This window comes from Myripristis murdjan, chromosome 17 (assembly GCF_902150065.1).
Source record: "Myripristis murdjan chromosome 17, fMyrMur1.1, whole genome shotgun sequence".
Lineage (NCBI taxonomy): Eukaryota > Metazoa > Chordata > Actinopteri > Holocentriformes > Holocentridae > Myripristis > Myripristis murdjan.
This window is the reverse complement of record NC_043996.1, coordinates 35,482,485-35,505,182: the sequence shown is the minus strand read 5'-3', so window position 1 is coordinate 35,505,182 and position 22,698 is coordinate 35,482,485. Positions and strand designations below refer to the sequence as shown.

The window sequence follows — 22,698 nt, the reverse complement described above, 5'->3', positions numbered from 1 at the left end:
TGAAAACATCCATCAGCAATACCATATTGTGAAAGTTGGAGGTGGTTTTAACTCAATATCTGAAAAGCTGACACTAAATTATCTCCAATTTCATGGTGATGATTTAGAGAGAGACATCCTGCAGATGAAGTGAAGGTTTCTGTAGTCGAGCATAATTTCTGCAGTAGCAGCACAACTGAATGTAAACCAGAGTGCAGCTTCTCATCATCAGTATGTGTGGAATTAACCGCTTAGTGGATATTCAGTGAACCCTGTCATTTCATGTATTTACTTCCATCTCCTCAGTGATTCAGGACCTCTGCGGCTTGCCAGAACCCCGTCACCCCCAGATGATGAAACTCCACCTGAGAGTCCAGACGCCAGCTCCAACCACATGCTCCGGCCTGTCTCGCCGGGCCCACCGCGGCCCAAATCCCCGTCCCAGGTAGCCCTCACTCAGACACTTTTGCAAAGACCAAAACAATGCAACAGTTCTGAGTTTGAGGGTGGGGGGTGGGACTGTTTCTGATGAGACGTTTTGCTGATGTGTGTGAATACCGGGTCAGGTCTACAGACTGAGCCGTGTCAGGTCTACAGACTGAGCCGGGTCAGGTCTACATACTGAAACACATTTCACAGATAATTAAAAATATTACATATACTATCACTTTCAAATGTCAAAATGTCTATTTAAACTCACATTGTGGGGTTTGTGGTGAAAAAAAAAAAAAAACACAGTGTTGCCATGGTTACCGGTATCTCTGCTTGTGACTTTGAAGCAGCTGTGCAGTTTCACGCTGGGCCAGTCCGACACACATTTTTATCTTACCTCATATCGTAGTTGATGTGCCTGAAACAAGGTACTAGTTGTAGATGTTAAATCTTTAATCTGGTAGTTGTGGGAAATCAGTAAAGCAGTTCTGTCTTGTTTACATTAAAGTGGAACTTAACTAGGAAAGGGTGGAGACATGTCCTTCAGCTCTACATTAACCTTTCATGGCTGTTTTTCTTTGCGGCTCACTTCTTTTGTCTGTGTTATTTGGTGAGTGAGTAGGTAACAATCATATTTTGTTCTTTGTGTTCTGTGGTGGGTCAATATGTAACGTGTACTTTTAAAGTGGAAAATTGCACATAGTAAGATATAATGGGAGTGGGATATCACTGAGCCTTTTCCACTTGATTTTACAGGTCATGAGATTTTTCTCATGATAATAACATGTTTGTCAAATCTATTTGGACAAATATGTATGCACATGTTTTATGTCATGTGAAATCATATGTCTGAGAAAGTATGGTGTCCTGGCAACTCTAGTCATCCACCAGCAAAAATGTTATTTACTGTTAAATGTAGTCCCACCTGCCTCTGCTTTAAAAATATCCTTAAGATAAATAATGAAAATCCAGCTCTTTAAAACAAAGTGATGCTTTCCAGAAGCATCTTTAGTCTTGTCTCATGCTTTGTTTTCCCTTCCTGCTCATTGCTTGTGTTGTGGCATGGTAAGTAACTGTTGGTTGGTGGTACTCTATCTTAGTATAGCTATGCATTCTCCAGTATGTGGTTTACTGAAACAGTTGAATGTTGTTAGTTGTCATAGATATATTTGTAATAGTAATATTATATTTCGGATTGGCCCCAACTATTAAACAGTTCATGTACTCATTCATAAATGAAAAAAAAATATGATCCAAATGCTTGACCCCCCGAATAAATCAATTGCCTATCATTACAAATGTCCTGCGTCCAGGCTCAGGCAGGGCAGCGCCACCTGTTAAGGATTGATTCTGCCCAGAACGAAAGATGCCAGCGTCTGGCATCATTTGAAAATGACAGATGGGAACATTCATTGACAAGTATGCAACCATGAATGCAGCCATTTATATAGTACAAGAGCAGAAGTTAGATCAGTCATCTGAAATCTGAATGTATCGGTGAAGTAAAATCTGCTTGGCAGCTTTATTGATGCACACTTTCCACTCACTGGATATGATTTATACCGCATTTATTAACCCTGTGTTTCAAACCTGTTGTTGGGAATGAACATTTGAGTATTTGAAGTCCATTCAATGAGGTTTGGGCCAATCCTAAGTATACTATTATCAGCTCTTGATGGTACACTCAAGAGTAAACAGTCATAACAGCAGTAGCATGTTTATCACATTCCTGTAAAACCCACGATTTCCACAAAAAAAAAAAAAAAAAAAAAAAAACTGATCATAATCAGTGAACCCTCTGTAATCCCCTCAGACTCTGTATCACTAGACATTTTTTATTTTCTTGTAGAGCTATAGAATTGGCATGGCTAGCATCCTACATGTCAGTAAAAGAGAGAGTGAAAATCCTCCACTTGAATTCTATTGGACATTTAGAGCAGAGAGAGACATTTTGATCACTGGATAAACAAACAGAAACTGACAGATCTAATGGGGCTTCTGTCTTCAACCAGCTTAAAAAGGGACCACCAGTGCCTCCACCCCCCAAGGTCACACCTACCAAGGAGGTGGCACAGGAGCAAATCATTGACCTGTTTGGAGGTGAATTTTTACCAGCACCCTCACCATCACAGGTCTGTGGACTCAACGACTTCACTGTGATACCCTGAACTGGTTGACTTCTATTTTGAATATCCCTACATTGGGTTATTAAGCATTGCACAATTATGTTGAATGTTCAAACCAAGCTAAGTTTGGGATTTTTTTTTTTTATCTGCAGCCCAATGAAAGGCCTGGAGAATCTCTTCTTGACCTGGACTTTGATGCTTTCCAACCGGATGAGAGCGTGTCACCCATACCACAGGTCCCAGTGAACCCAAATGGCATTAAATGGGGGTGGGAACATTAACATGGGGTGTTATCATTCACTGTTCTCTGTGAGTGAGACAATTCATTTGTTCTGGTACCAATGTGCACAGTTCACTAATTAGAATGTTGTATTAGGGGTGAAACTCTTGAGGTGACATTGTACTCCTGTGATAAAACCATTCGTGATGGTGGGGGGGGGCAGTTCACCAACAGGGGGCAGCACTGACCTTGTTGTTATTTATCCTTATGCTCACAACAGGATTGTTGTATCTAACATCTTTCTTTGCCCCTGCAGACGGCCCTGCCTTGGGATGTGTGGTCGGTAAGTGAAGTCATTTTCTTTGGCATTTTCTGTTTTTCAGCTACAAAACCAAATGTTGTTGGGGTCGTATCAGTGAGCAGTGTGCACAGTGATGAAGCTGAAAGGCCCTCTCTCCCAACCGCCTCAAAGCAGCTCCAAGCGCCACTCCAGTGTCTTTTCTAGTTCTCAAGTGGCTCAAGCTGTCATTTCCCCATCCAGCGCCCCCTTGTGGAAACAGCAGAGTGTCTTGTGTCCATCTGAGCTCCATGGGCATGTTGCTATTAAAATGAGCGGTGCTCAGCTGCAGTGTTGCTGCATCTTGAGGCAGCTGAAAGTGACTGAGCAACAAGCAGCAGCCCTGAAGTCAGTGCTGCAGATTTCTCTATCTGAAGCTCATTATCAAGGTAGTAATGGTGGCCTACATATGGGGCGCCGGCGAGTGTCTGCTCTGCGCTGCTTCACCTCAGGGAGCTCAGATGGAGTCCTGTTGTCGCTGTAGATGATCTGCTTGTGAGCTTTCACTCCGTCTCCTTCCTTCTTACCTGGAGAATCCTCCATTAGAACAGCAGCCCACCAAGGTGTGACACACCTGGCTGTTAAAGGGGATGGGAGACGGCCTCTGATTGGTTTACTGCATGTTACGCCCAAAACACAGCCAGGATTAATGAAGAGACTCAGGACAAGCCTTTAGAGCCAGGAGCCTGGAGCAGCTCAGCCTTTAGTCCAGCAGCAGAGACTCTGCAGAGCAGGAGGACAGAGCAATAAAAATAGTCTCACAAAAGTTTTCCAGTTTACAGTCAGTTAACAATAGTGAGCAGATTCTTCACTGCAAGTTAAAATAACAGCATGAGCTTGAATAATTTTCATTATATTCATGATATGATAATTTGGTTAGAGTGTTTGACAGCTCTGTATGTGAATGAGGGAAAGAGAGACACAGAGCTCAGCAAAGGATTTGAATCAGTTTAAGTCATTATTAAATTACCCATTACCCTTAAAATATGTGTTAACCTAGAAATATAAAAAACAGATAAATAAATAGGTATGAATCAGGGGCATGACTGCTTACATGAAATTGGAACCATGAATGTTCAGTAAAAAACACCCAAACAGATAAATGGATAAATAAAATAAGTGTCTTTGAAATAAAATGAGTCATGTTTACGCAGTCTTACTGGTGCATATGCCCCGGCTAGTCTACTCATTTCTTTTGTAAGAGAAGGTTGTATTGTTATACTTCATTGTTCTGTTCACATTTACTTAATTATTTGAAGTGATTATCCACAACACCCAACTTGAACCAGCTGTAAGTCTTTCTAAAACTACAGTTGTGTCAACTTTTGAGTAATACTTAGTAGTGCTGTGGGTTTTTATTAGGCCATGAAAACACCGCACATACTTCCTAAACACAGAGCGCTTGGCAGGGTGTCTTTGCTTTTAGCATTCCCAAACCTTTTCAGATGTATGGACTACCTGACTATTCAACATGCAATGTTCATGGAGCAAGGACATGAAAAATAGAAGGAAGAAGAAAAAGATGAACCATAATAACTACTTATATTGCACTTTTCAAAACTTGTTATAAGCACCAGTTGACATTTGTTGTTGTCATCATCTATCCTATTAATCCTGTATATTGTTATATAGGGTTATATATTGCAACTGTACTCTCCTGTTTGCGTGCGTGTGTGTGTGTGTGTGTGTGTGTGTGTGTGTGTGTGTGTGTGTGTGTGTGTGTGTACATGCCTCAAATTAAAAGTTTATTGATTTTATGTACATCCTCATCCCTGGAATGAACAGATGAACTTCATGTCCAGATGTATGTGGACCCAGCAGCCATAATCTTAATCTTAATTTTAATGCTACAGCAGACAGAGACATGCTGCCCAGATCCCAGGCCTAAACCCTCTAGACACCTTTGGAATGAACTGGAATCAGTCAGAGGTCACTGGAATCAATGACCTTTGACCCCTGTGATGCTCTGATGCCCATAGGCATTTTCTAGTGGAAAACCTTCCTAGAAGGAAGGAGGACCAACTCCAAATTAATGCCCATAGATTGGATGCTAAAAGTTCATATCAGTCCTCACGCTTTTGGCCACATCGTGTAACTTTCCAGTATTTCAGAACTGAGCTTGAGACAGGAGGTGCAGGTCCTGTCGCTGTCCAGTAGATGGCATAATTCCAGTTTGGCTGTGGTGTTCAGTTCAGTTCAGTGTCATCATTCTGGGAAGGAAGCCTTTCTTATATCTTCACCTGCATATCTTACATTGTTGTTTGTTTATTGCTTTTCAGGGAAATGCCCAACCAGCGCAGCCTGTAAGTAAACGTTATTAAATCACCTGCCTCTCAATATTATCATCACAATGACTAGCTAGTTACGATACAATACGATACGATACAATACAACTTTATGGTCAGTGGTACTGAAATTGGTTGTACGACACAGCACCTGTATGCAGACATAATCACATAAAGCAACAGAAAGCAACATAGAGCACAAAAAAGTGCCAAGCACATGCAGCACATAAAGCAGACACACATGTACTATAAATACAGTCCATAGCAGACACATGCAAGACAGACGCATAATCAACATTTTCTCTTGATCAGTGGTTCAGAGTTTGATTTAGTTTTAGGACTGACTGGTGTACAAATGACTTCTTCAGTCTAACCTTGCTGAAGCCCGGTACACTATATCTTCTTTGTGAGGGCATAAGCTCATATTCCCCATTTAACGGATGTCTACAGTTAGAGGTAATATTCTTTGCTAGCCTCAGCACACTGTTGTTATAGGAGGATTCATAGAGTTTCTCAAGTTTACTGATACTGATGCAGAACATTTGTTAACCTTGAACACACTTCCCATATTAAGTGCATTCATGCTCTTCATTGCATGAATGTATTAACTCTTTCATCACAGCAGAATTGCCCACTTCATTTCTCACAAATTAGCCACATTTGACCCTGATTTGTACATCCCTAGTCTTAATTTGTTACTGTCAGTCTTATTATCTTTGTGTCAGAATAAACCCTTTTTACTTTTCTTCATCTTACCGCCATGCACTGGCCCTCCAGCCAGACTCTGGGTCTCCGGGTACTGTGGGTGTTGAGGAAGGGGCTCCCAGCTTTAACCCTTCATTCCCTGCATTTCCTGAGCAGGCCACAGACGCTGGCTTCGTTGCTGACTGGTCTGCCGACTTTGGCTCAGCGCCAGAAAACGGAGACACTGCCTCAACGGCCCCAGAGGCCCCTGCCACAGGGCAGGAAGTGGCTGAAGCCTGGCCCCCAACAGATGGCGGGGAGCAAGTGGGGGACACAGCCATGCCCCCACAGCCACAGGACAGTGAGACAGCCACACCAGCTGCAAATGAGGTTAGCAGCTCGGACCCCAACTCCCAAACTAACCCTAACCTTCATTTTGGTGACAAAGCCATACAACGGGTGGAGGAGCAGCAGCCACCTGAGGCAGAGTCAGAGGATGGGGAGGTGTGGACAGGGCAGGCAGATTCAGGGCGAGATGAGCCGGGGTGGGAGAATCGCCGGAAGTCTACCCCAGGTTTAATATTCACCAATGAATATGGCGAGCAGATTGAGGATATGACAGAGGGCGGAAGAGACAGGTGGTCTAGGTCTCCAGAGGGTTCTGCCTCTGAATATGAGACCTGTGAAGAGTGGGCTGATGGAGGCCAAGGTGGTGGCTGGGCAAGTGCTGATGATGAACTTGCATCTGAAAAAAATCAGCACATGACTGCCACTGAACCTGCACAAGGAGGCTTTGTGGATTTGGCTAGTAACGATGCACAGTTTGATGCCTTTGCGGCATGTTGGCCTGATCCAGCAGGGAAAGATGCACCAGAGCAACGGAGCAGTACTGACAACTCAAATCTAAGTGCTTCAGCTCATCAAGGTTCACCTGGACAAGAAAGTGCAATTGCTTTCACATCTAACACCTTGACTGAGAGCCTCTCTGGCTTTGCAGAAAGTTCTGAGGGAGGAGGGCTTAATATGGACATTCACGAGGGAGGGGGTTTTGACAAAGATCCTTTTGCAGAAAGTGAAGGGGCAGTAGAGGAAAGTGTATTTACATCAGATCCCTTTGCAGAAACACAGGAAGTAGTAGGGTTTAACTTAGATCCTTTTGAAGAGAAGCAGCTTGGAGACACAGGGGGTGGTTTCAAGTCTGATCCATTTGGGGAGGCCTCAGAGGATGGTGGGTTTGTGGTCAGCTTCACCACAGATCCCTTTGCTCAAACACCTGCTGCAGAAGGAACAGGGTGGGGAGACAACCTTTTTGTCAACAGTTTCCCAGCAGCCTCTTCAGAGACTGGGGATGCCTCTAATGCTGGGTCCTGGCAGGAAGTCAGTGACAGCAGCGGTTTCTTCTCTACAGTCAGTCAGGAAGACTTTGCCTCCTTCTCTGGTGCAGAACCAGAAGAGAGAGTGAAAGACAAAAGCATCCCCAGAGCTCACAAAGACCCTGAAAATTCAGACATGTCCGAAGATGAAGCTGCAAACCGGAGATTTGGAAAGTTGTACCAAGAGCTAGATACAGAAAAGGAAGAGGTACTTCACTCCGTCCCCTTTTTTATGTAGTAGAGTAGTGTAGAGTAGACTAGAAAAAACAAAATCCCCTGTCCTTTTTACCTTCCCACAGTTTGAACAACAAAATACTGAACCAGCTGTCCTGCAGCCCCACCTGTACCCTAACACTCCGCAGACCCCGACCCCTCTTCCCTGTCTCTCCTCTTGCTTGCTTTGTCTGCTTGTCAGTTTCATAGTTTCATTTTCAGAAATGCACATCTGATTTTACAACATGTAATTACGTTACATTTATTTTGCAGAATGGCTTTCAATGCTGATTTGTTTTTGTGTGTGATTTGGTACAGGTGACCAATGCATTCAACGGATTTTCACAGGTAATGTGGTGATTTTTAAAAAAATCTGTTCTATTGTAGAGATGAAATATTTATAAAGATGTAGGCTATATGCAATTAAATTTGACCTGTAAGCTTGTGAAGATATTGACTTTAGTAACACTTTTAGGGTCATCCAGTCAAAGTTTTCTTAACTTAGTTTAATGTTATTATTGAGGGAGATGCAGCTCGGGCCTCTGAGGGCCATCAACTGTCACTTAAGTACAAGATGTTGGTGTCACCGATATGAGGTCACCTGCCCTTTTTGCCAATGGTTGCCCATATTTCTGTTTATATTATTTGTCTGTTCATGCCAAAAATAATGTCATTTTATGACTTTGCCTCTTGGATTTTTTTTTTTAAATATGCACTCTGAAGGATGCAGCCACTCCATCATTTTTTGCTGATTTTGATAAGATGGTGAGTGTATGAATTCATTAATTTATACTCAATGGCTTTTGAGTATCATTAGTAGCATTAGTAGTATATTCCAGAATTTCCCCTATGGGGATAAATAAAGTGTTATCTTATCTTATTACAGTTGACATGAGCACATGACATGTAATCATTCATAAGTTCTTATGCAAACTTGTTCTTCTGTGTTTGCGTTCATCATTCTGGTATTTTTATCTTTATTTTGTGCAGGTGTACTTTATGTATATGCTTATCGTAACTTGCACTTTGTCTGTTTTTGATTTTTGTACTTTCTAAGTACAAATACACAAACTAATACATTACAAGCATTTACATTTCAACAGTGTAGGATTTTGGTTAGGACATTGATAACAAGTGGAGAAAAGCATCATCAGTCATTTTGAGACAGTTTGTAAATTGTAATTAATTCCTCATACCAACTTGTTTTGCTGACTTACAGTTTTAAATTAACCAGCTGAAGATTATTCATGGATTTTGTTTGTTTTACTTTGTTTTTGTCAGCCATCACAGAGGCCATGTATTTTTTATTTTATTTTATTTTTTTTATTTTGAGATCACATGATTACAGAAATTGCTAAATTGAGGTCACAAAATGCTAATTCATACACACAATTCAGTTTTTGTGCTGTCAATTTGACTTTACAAGCTCTGAATCCATGAAATCATGACCATGTTTTGGTAAATTTGTGCTCTAAAAGTTAAATGGAGAAACTGTGATGAAGGTGACATGGAGACATGTTAGGAAACATATTTATGGCATTATAGTGAGCAGGAAAACTATTGCATTGATGTAGATGATGTACACAGTTGCAGGAGGGTTGATCAGTCAGGACTAAAATTCATTAAAAAATGATTTAATGTGGTTCCAGACAGAGCACAGATTCAACATGCTGGACAAGGAAAATTAAGAACACCTAAAGTTGTGTACACCTTTTAGGATTTTCTAACATCCATTTAATAGAATTTAGAATAAAAAATGATCAGTGGGTTTCTGTGGCTGTAAAAATTTAATTGTCTCTGGTTTGTGATATAAAAAAGTGACACTGCAGTGCCATAAAAGACAGGAAGTAAAAGACAAAAAGAGGAAAAAGCCCAAAGGACCTTCTGGGTTTCTGGGTCTTTTAAATGTTTTTACACTTCATACTGAACATTAGTTCACCGCCATGTTTCCTTACCTGTTTGGAAAAGAATGAGGCGAGTGCCGAGGCTCCTAAAACCGCCGAGTCTTCAGAGGAGCCTGCAGCGCCCCCTGTTGGCGAGGCAGCTGAGCGCGAGGAAAAGCCTGCTGTGAGTGGCCATGTTGATGACATCATCAGCTTGTCATACTGCTCTTCATCAGCGTCTTATCACATACATTGTTATCAGCATCAATGGCATGATTGTCATTATCCCCTTACGCCTTATATTCACCATCATCATCCGCCTCATCCTCATGATCATCCTCATCATCGTCATCATCATCATCATCCTCCTCCTCCTCAGCATCATCCTCTTCCTTCTCGTCATCATCATCCTCCTCATCCTCATCCTCCTCTTTATCATCATCATCATCATCCTCCTCATCATCCTCATCATCATCATCATCATCTTCCTGTTTGTCTTGGGATCCTTGAGTTGAGCTTCAATTCAAACCTGGGATGTCTGTAATGTTCAGATGGGATTACAGTCTCTGTCACTTCTGGCAAATATGACAGAGTTGGCTGTGGCTTCCAATGGGGGCGTGGCTCTCAGAAAGGGGCGTGGCTACATGAAGCTGTCAGTATAGTCACCATCTCAGCAGCTTGTGGGATCCAGCTCTCTTCACTGATTTCATCGTTGTTATTGATTTTATTTTTATGTGTGAAGCCCAGTAGTGGCAGAGCTGCTCGGTGTTCAGAAAGTTCCAGATGTGAACAACAACAACAACAAAAAAATTAAATTAAACCAAAAGAGAGCAGATCTCCAGCAGGCATTAACATGATTCTGTCTTTTTCCAGTCGACTGCGGGGTCGCCAGTGGAGTCTGCTGCCACCGAGGGGGTGGAGCCTGATCAGGTGAGTTCAGTTCACCTCAAGATGAAGATCATCACAAGTACATTTTCATTTAGTCTCTGACAACTTGCATTCAGTTTTCATAAGATGCAAATTTCATTTTTAAGTGAAACTTAGATCAATTAAAGTTCTCACAGTATCTGTAGAGAGAAGAAATGAAAAAATGTGATGACACAGCTTATCTTCTTTCTACATTGTTTATGTTAATTGTCTGTTAAACTGTCTGTTGACAGTTTTATTTTATTGTTTATTTATTTTGTGCCTTTAATGCTTTGGAAAAAAAAATGTTCATTTTATCTACTTTTTGTTTTGTACCAAAAAGAAATAAAGATTAAGAAAAATTTTTGTCACTCAGAAACTCGTTAACACATTTAATATTAGGTACTCATGTTAAAGATGTGCAGTCCTATGTTGTTGTTGTTTATTCCTGTGTTTCAGTGTCAGGATTGGACAGGCATATCCTAATTTGCAGGGTAATCTGTAATCTGTAGAACTAACAGCTCATCCTCCTGATGTGAATTTTGCAGATTCCTCCTGCTGAAGAAACGTCTCCCTGTGAAACAGCTCCATCGGTAACTAAGACTTACGATATTTCATAAGGATAGGATAAGATGCACTTTATTAATCCCCAAAGGGGAAATTAGTTTGCTACCAGGCTTAACATGCACCAACAAGACAGTGGCAATGTGACAGGGCACAAGACAACAGACTGCATACAAAACTAAACGATCTGCACCAGGCATAACACTGAGAGAGCACAATAATCATTAAAAAAAAGTCTAGGAAAGTGCAAAATTGCAAAATACATGTGTGTAAACTGCAATATACAGTACAGAGCAGGCACCAGTCTGTGCCACTCCTGGCAATTCAAGTCACATAACATTCAATTGTTCAAGCAAAAACAACAACACCAACAGCAATAGTACTACTAATAATTAATAAATAAGAATAAAAACAGCAGCAATCAACAGTTCTTATTAAAGTATCTGACGGCTGAAGGAACAATTGACCTAAACCTCTCTGTCATACATCTAGGTGCAAGTAGCCTTCACTTCTTCCACTCAAAGAAAACACACTGTGCTAGGGATGATCATCCCTAGACAAGACATTTCTGAGTTTCTTAATGGATCTCTGCTCCAGAATTTCATCCAAAGAGCTAGGGCTACTACCAATAATGGAACCTGCTTTCCTAACAAGTTTGTTAATTCTGTTCCTCAGACTGCCACCCCAGCACACAGCAGCGTAGAACAGCACACTTGACAGAATACCATGGCAAAAGACAGTCAGGGTAGGCCTGCTAACATCAAAAGGTCTCAGTTTTCTTAGGAAAAACAGTTGAGACTGAGCCTTCTTAAAAACAACATGACTGTTCTCCTTCCAGTCCAGTTTAGAATGGACTGGAATGGACAGACTGGCCCTTAATCAGTAAAGGGGCTGCCACAGCCTTTTCCCTTCTAAAATCAATGATGAGCTCTTTTGTCTTTTCAACATTAAGAATGAGATGGGCTTCCTCACACCAATTCACAAATCTATCAACCTCATACCCATACTGTACGGAAACTGTTCTGTTCTGGTGTCTATTTGTGTGTGTTTTAATTGTCCTGTACCTCTTTCCTGAGGGAAGGAGGGTAAACAGCTTATATCCGGGCAGGTGGGGTCTTTTAAATGCTGCTGTCACTGAGGGAGGGCGATGTGGTGCCAGTCAGTCTCTCTGTCATCCTCACTACCCAGTGCAGATCCTTCTTGTCCTCCACTGTGCAGTTGGCAAACCAAACAGTGCAGCAGTAGGTCAGGAGGCCCTCAACTGTTGCCTCACATATTGAGGTCTGCCAGTCAGGTAGTCTGTTATCCAAGCAATGGTTGATTGATTGAGGTTCAAACTGAAAAGTGATAATATGAGATTGAACAGTATTAAAAGCGCTAGAAAAATCAAAAAACATTATTCTCACGGATGCCGCTGACTGCTCCAAGTGCAGTAGGAATATAAGAGCATCATCTGTACTAACACCCTCCCTGTAAGCAAATTGAAGAGGATCCTGGAAAGCACTGACCTGTGTCTTTAAATGCCCCAGCACAGTCCTCTCAAAACATTTCATCACATGAGATGTAAGAGCAACAGGCCTTAGGTCTTTGAGCGCCTCGGCATTAGGTTTCTTAGGGACCAATACTATGCAAGATGTTTTCCATATAGCTGCTATTTTAGACACACACAATGACAGGGTGAACATGTAATGGAGCATTTCACACAGCTGATCAGCACAAACTTTAAGGACCCTTGGTATAATTCCATCTTGACCAGGGGTCTTATTAATATAGAGCCTCTTGAGCTGTGAGTGACATGGAGAAGAACAACTCCCAAGCTCAGGTAGGGAAAGGGTGGGTTGGATTGATAAATGATTAAGTAAGTTAACTGTGGGATCGAACCTGGCATAGAAATTATTTGCCTTATCTGGAGTAAATATTCCCTCAGTCAAGCTACTACCGCCAGGACCATACCCTGTTATTGACTTTAAGCTCTTCCACAAGCCTTTGGTATCACACTCCTGTAGCTTATTCTCAACCGTATCCTTATAGATGTTCTTTCCCCACCTAATGGCAGCCTTAAGCTTTTTCTGTGCCATCTTTATTCTGTCCCTGTCTTTACTCATAAAGGCAGCTTTCTTGTCATTAATAGCATCTTTTATATCTCTTGTGACCCATGGTTTATTGTTCAAAAACAGTTTGATAGTTTTACATGGGATGATCATATCAGTACAAAATTTAACATTCTGTAAAATAGTCAGCCACAGTATCTGCTCCATTTGGGTTATCTCCATAGAACACAGACCAGTCTGTACACTCAAAACAGGCCTATAACCTGTGGCAGGTCTCCTCAGACCATGCATGCACTTTTTTTTGTTGTTATAGGCTGTTTATTGGCCAGCGTGGTGTATTTAGTTGAGAGGAGCATCAAGTTATGGCATAGCATAAAACAAATCAATGGTTTTATTGCATCTCGTCGGGCAGGTGACAAACTGCCTAAATGATGGCAGTGTAGTGGAGAGGGTGCAGTCGTTGAAATCGTCATTAATTATCACGAGAGCGTCCGGTGTGTGACTTTGGAGTTCGTGGGCCACTTTAACTATTGAATCAGTCACCAGTTTACCATTGGCAGATGGTGGAACATACGCAATGATGACAATAATACTGGAGAATTCACGAGGGAGATAATATGGCCTGCAGCTTACCACTAGCAGTTCAGTGTTCTGATCACACACACTGCTTCTCGGTGATATGCACCGGGTAGCACCACTGTTCATTGAGATAGATGCACACCCCTCCTCCTGCTTTCTTGCCAGCCTTCATTGGGTCTCTATCCTGTCGGATCAAGGTGAAGCCATCCATGTTGGTCTATGTGGCAGTAACGTTATCGTTCAGCCATGACTCCGTAAAACAAAGTAGACTGCACTGCCTATGCAGGCGGTCATACTTCACAAGCGCTGCAAGTTCATCAACTTTGTTGACAATGGAGCGCACGTTGCCCATAACCACAGATGGTAGGACAAGCTTGTGCTTTCTAAGCCTGTTCTTCACTCTAATGCCGCTCCGCCGGGCATTTTTCCACCGCTTCATTTCTGGAGGTAAATCCAAGCAAGGGTGAACAGCAAAGTTCACAATAGTATCTCAAATGCTGTATAGCTCCCCCAGGCTGTAGGATACCTCCGCTGCTGGACCAGTCACCCCTAGGCCTTGTCCCTCTGTACAAACTAATCCAATCCACTCAAAAAGCCATAACAGTCCACATGTACGCACTGTTAGTCCCAGCATAACACGTACGGTTATTGTGCTCTAAGCACTGATTCCACGGCACAAGCGAGAAAAAACAAACCAGAGTATACCAGTATACAAAAAGCACCAGGTAGCTTGTTGCCGACAGGGCAGGCACCATATCACAAACAGCAATCGAATAATGGAAAATGTGAAGTCCTATCATGATCATTGTATTATGAGTTATGTACTGTGGTGTTAGTACTGGTGCCATAGAGCCAAGCTGTGAGGGAATAAAAGTCACTGGACATATTTTTCCTCCAGTTCATTGAAAAACATCTCTTTATTATGATCATCATTTATACTTTTCAGCCGCAGCACATCAACACACGTAGCAATAGGAAATGAAAACAATTTTAAAAAAAAAAGATAAATGTCTGCAAATCAGCAGGATTTATGCTATATGAATTGTCATTTACTTACTAGATTTTTCACCACACTTTTATTTTTTTTGTAATCAAAGTTTTTATTGAACACATACACATGGACAGCACAAACATACAACATCATTTGGCACATTGTAAATATATAAAAACATCACATAATACAAGATGCGTAATTGGCACAAAACATATATGAGTCACAGCAATACCTTGTCATCATCTCCGTGTCCTAACAATTATGCTATGAACAAGAAAACAGTCCCATGACATCTTAGCATTCTCCCCTTCATTATTTACCCTTGCTAACATCCGCTCATATGACACTATTTCTGCCATAGATTCAACCCACTGTTTAGGATCCAGAGATGATGTGCTTTTCCATAATCTAAGGGTGATTTGTGCAGCTGCGATCATTCCTACTTTTATCACTGTAAAGTCATATTTTGATATCCCAGGCGCTTGTGTTTGATCCCCCAAAAGACATAGTCTTGGTGACATGGGTATCTCTGTGTCAAGCCATTCTCCTATATATTCCTACATATGCAAATCTCCTATATATTCTATTACTTTTCCCCCAAAATGGATAGACCAATTTACAATCCCAAAGTACATGTAATAGTGTCCACTTTTCTGTTTTGCACTTCCAACAGAGATCTGATATTAAGCCTGTCCCATGTAGTCTGGAGGGTGTAAAATTGTATGTGTACTAATTTATAGTGAGTATATTTCCCTCTAGCTTCTCTTATGTTTTGCCAACCAATCAATCCTCCTCCTTCAATTCACCCCCTAAGTCCCTCTGCCAAATGACCCTCAGACTTTTACAAATGTCTTTCTGCCACCCATTAAAAATACTGTAGAACACAGATGCTTTATGCACTATACCTGGCAATTCCAAAAACTCAATCACTGGGTTTTCTCATGAAAATTGTCCCTTGGTGATCATTTCTAATTTGCAAATATTTCCAAAAAATACCCTTATTTTCTAGTCCATGTCTTTGCAATAGCTGTGCAAAGGATATGAATGTTCCACTTATTAGTTCACTTAGATCATTAAATCAAAGACAATATAGATTTAGAGCAAGAAGTAAAAATGACTTGTCAGTTATTTTGGTCAGTAACATGAGCTCTGCCAGAGGCTAATGTAAACATTATTATCATTATTAGTAGTAGTAGTATTCATATTAATGTTCTTGTTATTGTTGTTGAACCCCTGATAATATGTACCCTCTTGTATTTGTGCTGGTTTATCATTATTTCTTCTCAGAAATGTTTCTGCAAATTCTCGTGAAAGGGTAAATGGTAGAAAGATGAAAGTTGGCACATTGGTTGGAAGTTGCGTACAAATGCTGCCCAAGAATTATGACCCCAGTAGGCTTAAAAGTAAAGGTCAAAATTTGGAGTCCTGCCACTTCTTTCCTGTCTCTGCTTTGGGTATTCCCATCAGGGTAATGTAAAACTAGCCTGATGCTTTCTGTCAGACAGCCTTTAATCTTTCCCGACTGAAATGTGTGAAAGCATCAGGATCGATTTTACACAGGAGCTCAGCCAGCCAGTTTTCTTAAGTCGAAAGTCTTCATTAGCTCCTTGCGGACTGAATGACCTGCAGCATCCAAAGTCCCTTAAAGTGGATGACCAGTTGTTGTTGTGAACTTTTCACTAGATTTAGAGAACAGACAGCAAATACAGAAAGAAATAGAAATCTTTACCTTGTCCTACAGTCCCCAGAATGCAGTGCTGACATCTTTCTCTGATAGCAGCAGTACAGGAACTTGAGTTACCAAAGTACCTAAATGACAAACCTACACGTAAAGTCCCTGCAGTGACATGAAGACTTTAGTTTCTTCCAGTTCATCGAAGCGAGTCTCATGTGGAGAGTTAATCAGCATCTCTAGTTGTCACTTGTTTTGTTTCCTAGTTAAACCAAAGTTTCAGTGGCTGTGCTCGGTTCGGGTGCCAAATACGTGAGCAGCATTGGCAGTCTAAACATGAAAGTGGTCTGGGTCCTGTGCCACTTCCCAAGGCCGCGAGAGCATCGTGGGTTTGAGCCCCGCTGGCTGAACGCATCAACTGTCTCTTCCAACTTTTGAATGTCACTCTCCTCTTTTCTGTACAGGAATCAGTTAAAACTCCAGAGGAGAGGAAGGAGAGCCCTGTGGACGAAGTCTCGGTAAATATGTCATAACTCTAAACCCAACATGACCCCTGACCCCTGACTTTAGCCTGTGACATCACTGGTTTGGGACATGTTTACTTGTACTTCCGTAGCAGTTTGGAGCAAACTGGATATTTTGCAAAGCTAAACAGCTGAGCTGCAAATGTTATAGTCATGAATATGTGTTGGTATATTGATGCATATCATTGATTCCCGTTCCTTGGCTCAGAAGGATAATTCAACATTGAACACACATGAGGATGTAATTTTAGCCCTGATGCCACATGTCTGTCTGGTCCTCAGGCCTCAGCAGATGTCACTCAGTCTCCTCAGGAAGAGACTCTGGTAAACCTCTTTCCCTTTGTGTGTCACACACTCATTTCCTGTAGCACCTTATCTGAAGCCATGACAAACACCAGGCCAGATCCAGCAACATTAGCTTAAATTTCTCTGATATTTTCTCTTTTCTTTTACGGAAAAGAAAGAGAAGTCATCTCCAGATTCACCAAACATTCTTTACTGTGCAAATCTAAGCTGTGTGGCATGGTGTTAGGAAATTGGAGATGCATGCAGAAGCACTTGCTATCAGTATGAGGCATGGTTTCTCAGCCAGTTTGCTGTGAGCCGCAGAATTCATTTAGTAGAAGCCAAAGTTCTTCCCTGGTCCAGTATTACAAACCCATATCCAAACAGCAAAACTCAATTCTGTATCTGACCCATTACCCACAATTTCTCAACATTAGTTCTGGACTGGGCCTGTTAACCTAAGACCCCCAAATGACCACAAACAACCCCCAAATACCCCCCCTCCCCCGAGACGACCCCAGACAACGTGACCCGCTGTCAAACACATCCTGCTGAAAAAGTTATTTTTAACTTCAGTTTGATTAAACAGCTGCCATCACCGCCGTTCTCATGTCAGTAATCAAACTGAACGTCTGAGTGGACCTTCAAGGATGTGATGTCATCAATGTGATGTTCACCTCTTCATCTTGATGAAGATGATGATCGATGTGTGACTTTGATCACTTTCACTCCCTGTCAGTCAGCCCGGTGACTTCCCCTCATTATTTTGGTTTGTTTGTTTGTTTGTTCTTGATGTTTTCATGGTATCTTATCACAGTTGTTAAAAGATTATTGGCATTAACTTGGGATTACCTGGTTTATGGATTTGGACCAGTTTTTTTTTTTTTTAAATGTAGTATTTTATAAATACTTTTATTGCTGCACAATTTCAAAAAATATTTTAATTCTGTAACTTGCAAACTTACAAAATTTAAAAATTCAATATTTAAAATTATATGTATGACATTTTAGGTGAGTGACAAAAAAAAATCTGATTTTTTTTTTTGTTTTGTTTTGTTTTGTTTTTGTCTTGTTTTAAACGCCTCATTTTGATCAGTAGGCTCTAACCTCGTAAACCGCAAGCTGCCGGTTCGAGGTTGTAAGGCCAGAGCCACTGGATATGTTTTGCTACTGCAATTCCAATTGCAGATTTGCCAAAAGAGCTTGTGAGAAATATTTTTTGTTACATGCCACGACTCGTTCTGATAAGATAAGATAAGATAAGATAAGATATTCCTTTATTAGTCCCACAGTGGGGAAATTTCCAGCATTACAGCAGCAAGTGGATTGCAAAGTATGAAGCATAATAAATAAATAGGAACAAGCAATATAAACACTATAAACAAGGAGTATAGAACAATTTAAACAACAGAATTACACAATAAAGTGAACAATAAAGTGAACACTGTGGATTCAAGATTCAGTTACTGAGCTGCCTAAACCTGAGGAACAACCTGCTCCGACGGAGGTTCAGAGTTAGCGTGAAACCATGAGACCATGAAACCAAGTGACAGAACCCGACGCCCGGTACTGGGATGCATGAACTGTTAGGGTTGATCCAGCCTTATGGAATCACCACTTCCTCTGCAGTCTTTACGTGTTGCCATCTACCAGTAGTGTGTGTGCATTAAAGTGCAGTCAGTGCAGTCTAGGAGAGTGTGTGGTCTACTGGGAGCACTGCTTGTTGTAGATGATGAACAGGTGGCAAAAGATCAGGTAAGGTAACACCTGACATAAGGTAATGCCCCCGCACCCCAGAATAGGGTTAGGGTTTGATTATACCATTCAGCCGATCTGCTGATTAACTAACAGATAATACAGAGTGATTCTGCTCATCTTTCATTCATTCATTTCATTCCCGTAACTCTTCAGTTGCACAGTTCAGATCAATCAGAGTCAAAAACATTGATTTTTATTTTTTTTATTTTTTTATGACATTTGCACTGCCCTCTGCTCTATGCATACTGGGATATACTCCAGCCTGTCATGACCCAGCCAATAGAAAATGGATGGGCATTTGAATTTGTAGTGATGTCAGACTCTGTTAGCCCAGCTGTGTTTGGAAAGACTTCAGAGTGTTTTCTCACCAGAGAGAGAGAGAGTGATCAAGGTACAGATACACTCATGGAAGGATATGGGAAATATTAAATACATAAAATAAAGTGAACAATGAGTAATGCTTGGCTTGTCCAATCTTTGAAAGCAGCAGTGACGATCGGGATACATCTGTATAAAAATGCACTTGTGACATCACCAGGTGTGAGGAGCATCATACACCTGTCATCTGTTAAATGTGTTGATCCTTTAATAACCTGCTATAATCTTGTTTTCTTGTTTCTCATTTCTGTTATTTTACTCCTGCTCTGACTATGCTATTCTTTTATTTATGTGACAGAATGAAATATGATAAAACAGACAAACCTCTGCAAGATGTGGTTTCTGTTCAGAAATAAATTAAAAAAAAAAAAAAATTGTGTGCTTAGTAATCATGCCACAATGAATGATTTATTTCTTTAACTGATTTTTGTATGCATCAGCTTTATGTATTTTGTAAAAGTTGTCAAAACTGTATTTGAGATGTATCACTGAGAATTGATTTCGGATGGCAGAATTGGTACAATTTGCACTTGCCAGTAAGTATCTCCTGGTCCTTCTCCCTTGATGATGTGAAAATTGTTTTCATTGTCCAGAAATTACGTGCAAACAAAGCAGACCAGTTGCATATTTACATATATTCAGTATGTGTGTGTATGTGTATGGATTATTCTGCTGTATTTGTGTGTGTGTGTGTGTGTGATTGAGAGAGAGAATAGTAGGGATGGGAATCCAGTCGTACACCTCTGAGCTTATCAATAACTTTTATAGATACCTATGACAACAGTGCTTGTTTTAATGTCTATAAATTGATCAGGAATCAATGAAGGAATCAACAAAAAAATTGGCCTGATAAATATAATAGATAATGGCGTTGGTGTCAATAAAATCTTGTCAATTCCCATCCTTAGAAGTTTTTATTGTGAGTGCTAATGTGTGTGTTGTCCAGGAAAAGATGCCCATCCCGTCTGTGGTGATTGAGCCTGCCTCCAGCAACGAGGGCGATGACGACCGCGATGCAGACATCATCTCACCCACCGCCGTCAGCGACAATGGCGTGACGCCTGAACATCAGGTGGTCAAAGATGTGCCGTCCTCTGGGAGCCTCCCTGATGGCTTTATGTACAAGGTCAGCCATCAGACACTTCCTGCTTCCTGTTGTGGTGCTTTACTCATCAGAGTCTCAGCCCATCTGTTTTTTGTTTTTTTTTTTTATTATTATTATTATTTTTTTTATCACAAACTAACATTTATTCCTTGTCCAGAATTCATTATTTAAGACTGAGGTAAATGCTAGTTTGGAAATCAAATCATTATTTTGCCACATGTCAGTTTGGTTAAAAAAAAAAAAAAAAAAAAAAAAACAATCTGAATGTTGTTTTAGTGTGTGACTGGAGCTGTTTTTGTGATTCTGGGTGTTTTATAAAATGTGTGTGTGCACCTCACTCCGCAGTATACACGGTGTGATAGAGACATGTTCATTTATCTAATCATTATTTATTAGTCTTAAACTGGCTGACAGTAAACAGAATCGTGGGGCTGTAAGGTTCAGGCTTTACAGTTTGGGCGTGATGGACTTTACATAACCAACTGATTAAGGACTACACGCTGCCAGCAGCTTGAAAAAAGAAAATCCCACTGCCGTGTTGATCCACTGTCAGGTTGGGCTTCAGTCCTTACACCTGTTGACAGCTACATTATAAATAAAATATAAATACAAATCTTTTACAAATGCTTGTGTTAAACTGAAATTTATCTGAAAAATTTCACACTATATATACACTACTCACAAAAAGTTAGGGATATTTGGCTTTTGGGTGAAATTTATGGAAAATGTAAAATGTTCACGCTACAGTGATATTATATCATGAAAGTAGGGCATTTAAGTAGAAGCATACACTGGTGATTTCCTCATCTCAAACAATTTCTTGAAACAAAAGCCAACAACAGTGGTGGATATACCACAACAAAAAATGTTAGTGTCAATAACTTGTCATGTGCCCTTGAGCATCAATTACAGCTTGACAACGACGTCTCATGCTGTTCACAAGTCGACTTATTGTCTGCTGAGGCATGGCATCCCACTCTTCTTGAAGGGCGGCCCTCAGGACATTGAGGTTCTGGGGTACAGAGCTCCGAGCCTCTACACGGCGACTCAGCTGATCCCATAGGTTTTCTATGGGATTCAGGTCTGAGAAAGTGCAGGCCACTCCATCTGAGGTACCCCAGTCTCCAGCAGCCGTTCCCTAATGATACGACCTCGATGAGCTGGAGCATCAAACACCTGATGTGAATTTTGCCGTTAAACTCCTTGTTAGAGAACAGCAACTTGTGCAAAAAGTACTGAAATATTGAACAGTTGGACATGTGCATTCAAAAGTTTACACAAGGTCACATTAAGTTCACCTGTAAAGGTTATAATGCATTTCAGGTTCATCCTGAAATTTCACCCGAAAGCCGAATATCCCTAACTTTTTGTGAGTAGTGTATATATATATATATATTTATATATTATTTTTTTTATCACATCAGATATTTAATAATAATTCCAACAGGTGCTGTGAATTCCTGGGTTCATATCATCAAAACATCAGGAACGGCAGGACAACACACAGTGAGGAGACTTTCTCAAACCAAGTCATTTTAAACTAAATACAGTATATATTAACAACAATAATAAGCTTTGGTAGTAGAGCACCTTTCATACAGATGATGTATGTGAAAGTGCTTTACCATAAAATGAGTAAATTAAGTGCTTACTGCTAAACTACAAGAGAAAAGCTAGACAATTTAAAAACAAACAAAATTAAATGCAAAAAATCATTAAAAGCAGCAATACAAATCAAGACTAACAAATAAATAATAACACATGTAAAAGATACTAAAAATTCAAAACAAAATGGCATTTAAAAACTAAATTAAATACACCTATTTTCAGCTTTCAATAGGGCTGTTTGACATGGTCTATTAATAATATCCTGATATTTTTAGGTTATATCGCGATACACAATGCATATCTCAGTATTTTGAAATATCCTATAAAGCGATTAATAAACACTTCATTTCACCTTTTAATGCATCCAGTCACATAAGATGATAATTCCAGTCCCTGTAACACATGTCTGCATTAAAACATAAGTGTTTAATAATAATTTAATAATTATAAACAGAAAGAAAATGGCTTCGTCAAACTATTTACCAAACAACAAAAAAGCAGCACTACAAACACAGACCACAACATTTTTTTCAATGAGAGTTTTAAACCAAGCAAACAAAACAATACTACACAATGCATTAATGAAAATGAATTAAAAGAATAAATAAATAAATAAATAAATAAAGGGTTTCCTGCTACCCTGAAATCTTTCTGAGAAAAAATAAGCTGGAGTGAAGAAGTCGGATCCTGTACAACAGTGAAGATTTGCTTTGAGGCTTTTGCTCATGGAAAATGTTTTTCA

The 22,698-nt window shown here is 40.4% G+C and overlaps 1 protein-coding gene across 9 annotated transcripts in view; it reads left to right on the top strand.

The window, feature by feature from the left end:
• Nucleotides 1-22,698, top strand: part of amph (amphiphysin) — a 42,965-nt gene that overhangs the window by 18,042 nt on the left and 2,225 nt on the right. Inside the window, exons 10-23 of one of the 9 annotated variants that reach the window (XM_030074097.1) lie at nt 286-424; nt 2,433-2,543; nt 2,690-2,773; nt 3,074-3,100; nt 5,374-5,397; nt 6,157-7,644; nt 7,968-7,997; nt 8,373-8,414; nt 9,618-9,716; nt 10,406-10,462; nt 10,987-11,031; nt 16,763-16,816; nt 17,105-17,146; nt 20,190-20,369. In XM_030074097.1, coding sequence (XP_029929957.1) covers nt 286-424; nt 2,433-2,543; nt 2,690-2,773; nt 3,074-3,100; nt 5,374-5,397; nt 6,157-7,644; nt 7,968-7,997; nt 8,373-8,414; nt 9,618-9,716; nt 10,406-10,462; nt 10,987-11,031; nt 16,763-16,816; nt 17,105-17,146; nt 20,190-20,369 — 2,422 coding nt within the window. Of the gene's footprint in view, nt 1-285; nt 425-2,423; nt 2,544-2,689; nt 2,774-3,073; nt 3,101-5,373; nt 5,398-6,156; nt 7,645-7,967; nt 7,998-8,372; nt 8,415-9,617; nt 9,717-10,405; nt 10,463-10,986; nt 11,032-16,762; nt 16,817-17,104; nt 17,240-17,276; nt 18,422-20,189; nt 20,370-22,698 lie in introns of those variants that run through there. The other 8 variants (XM_030074104.1, XM_030074099.1, XM_030074103.1 and 5 more) reach the window with 8 other exon arrangements.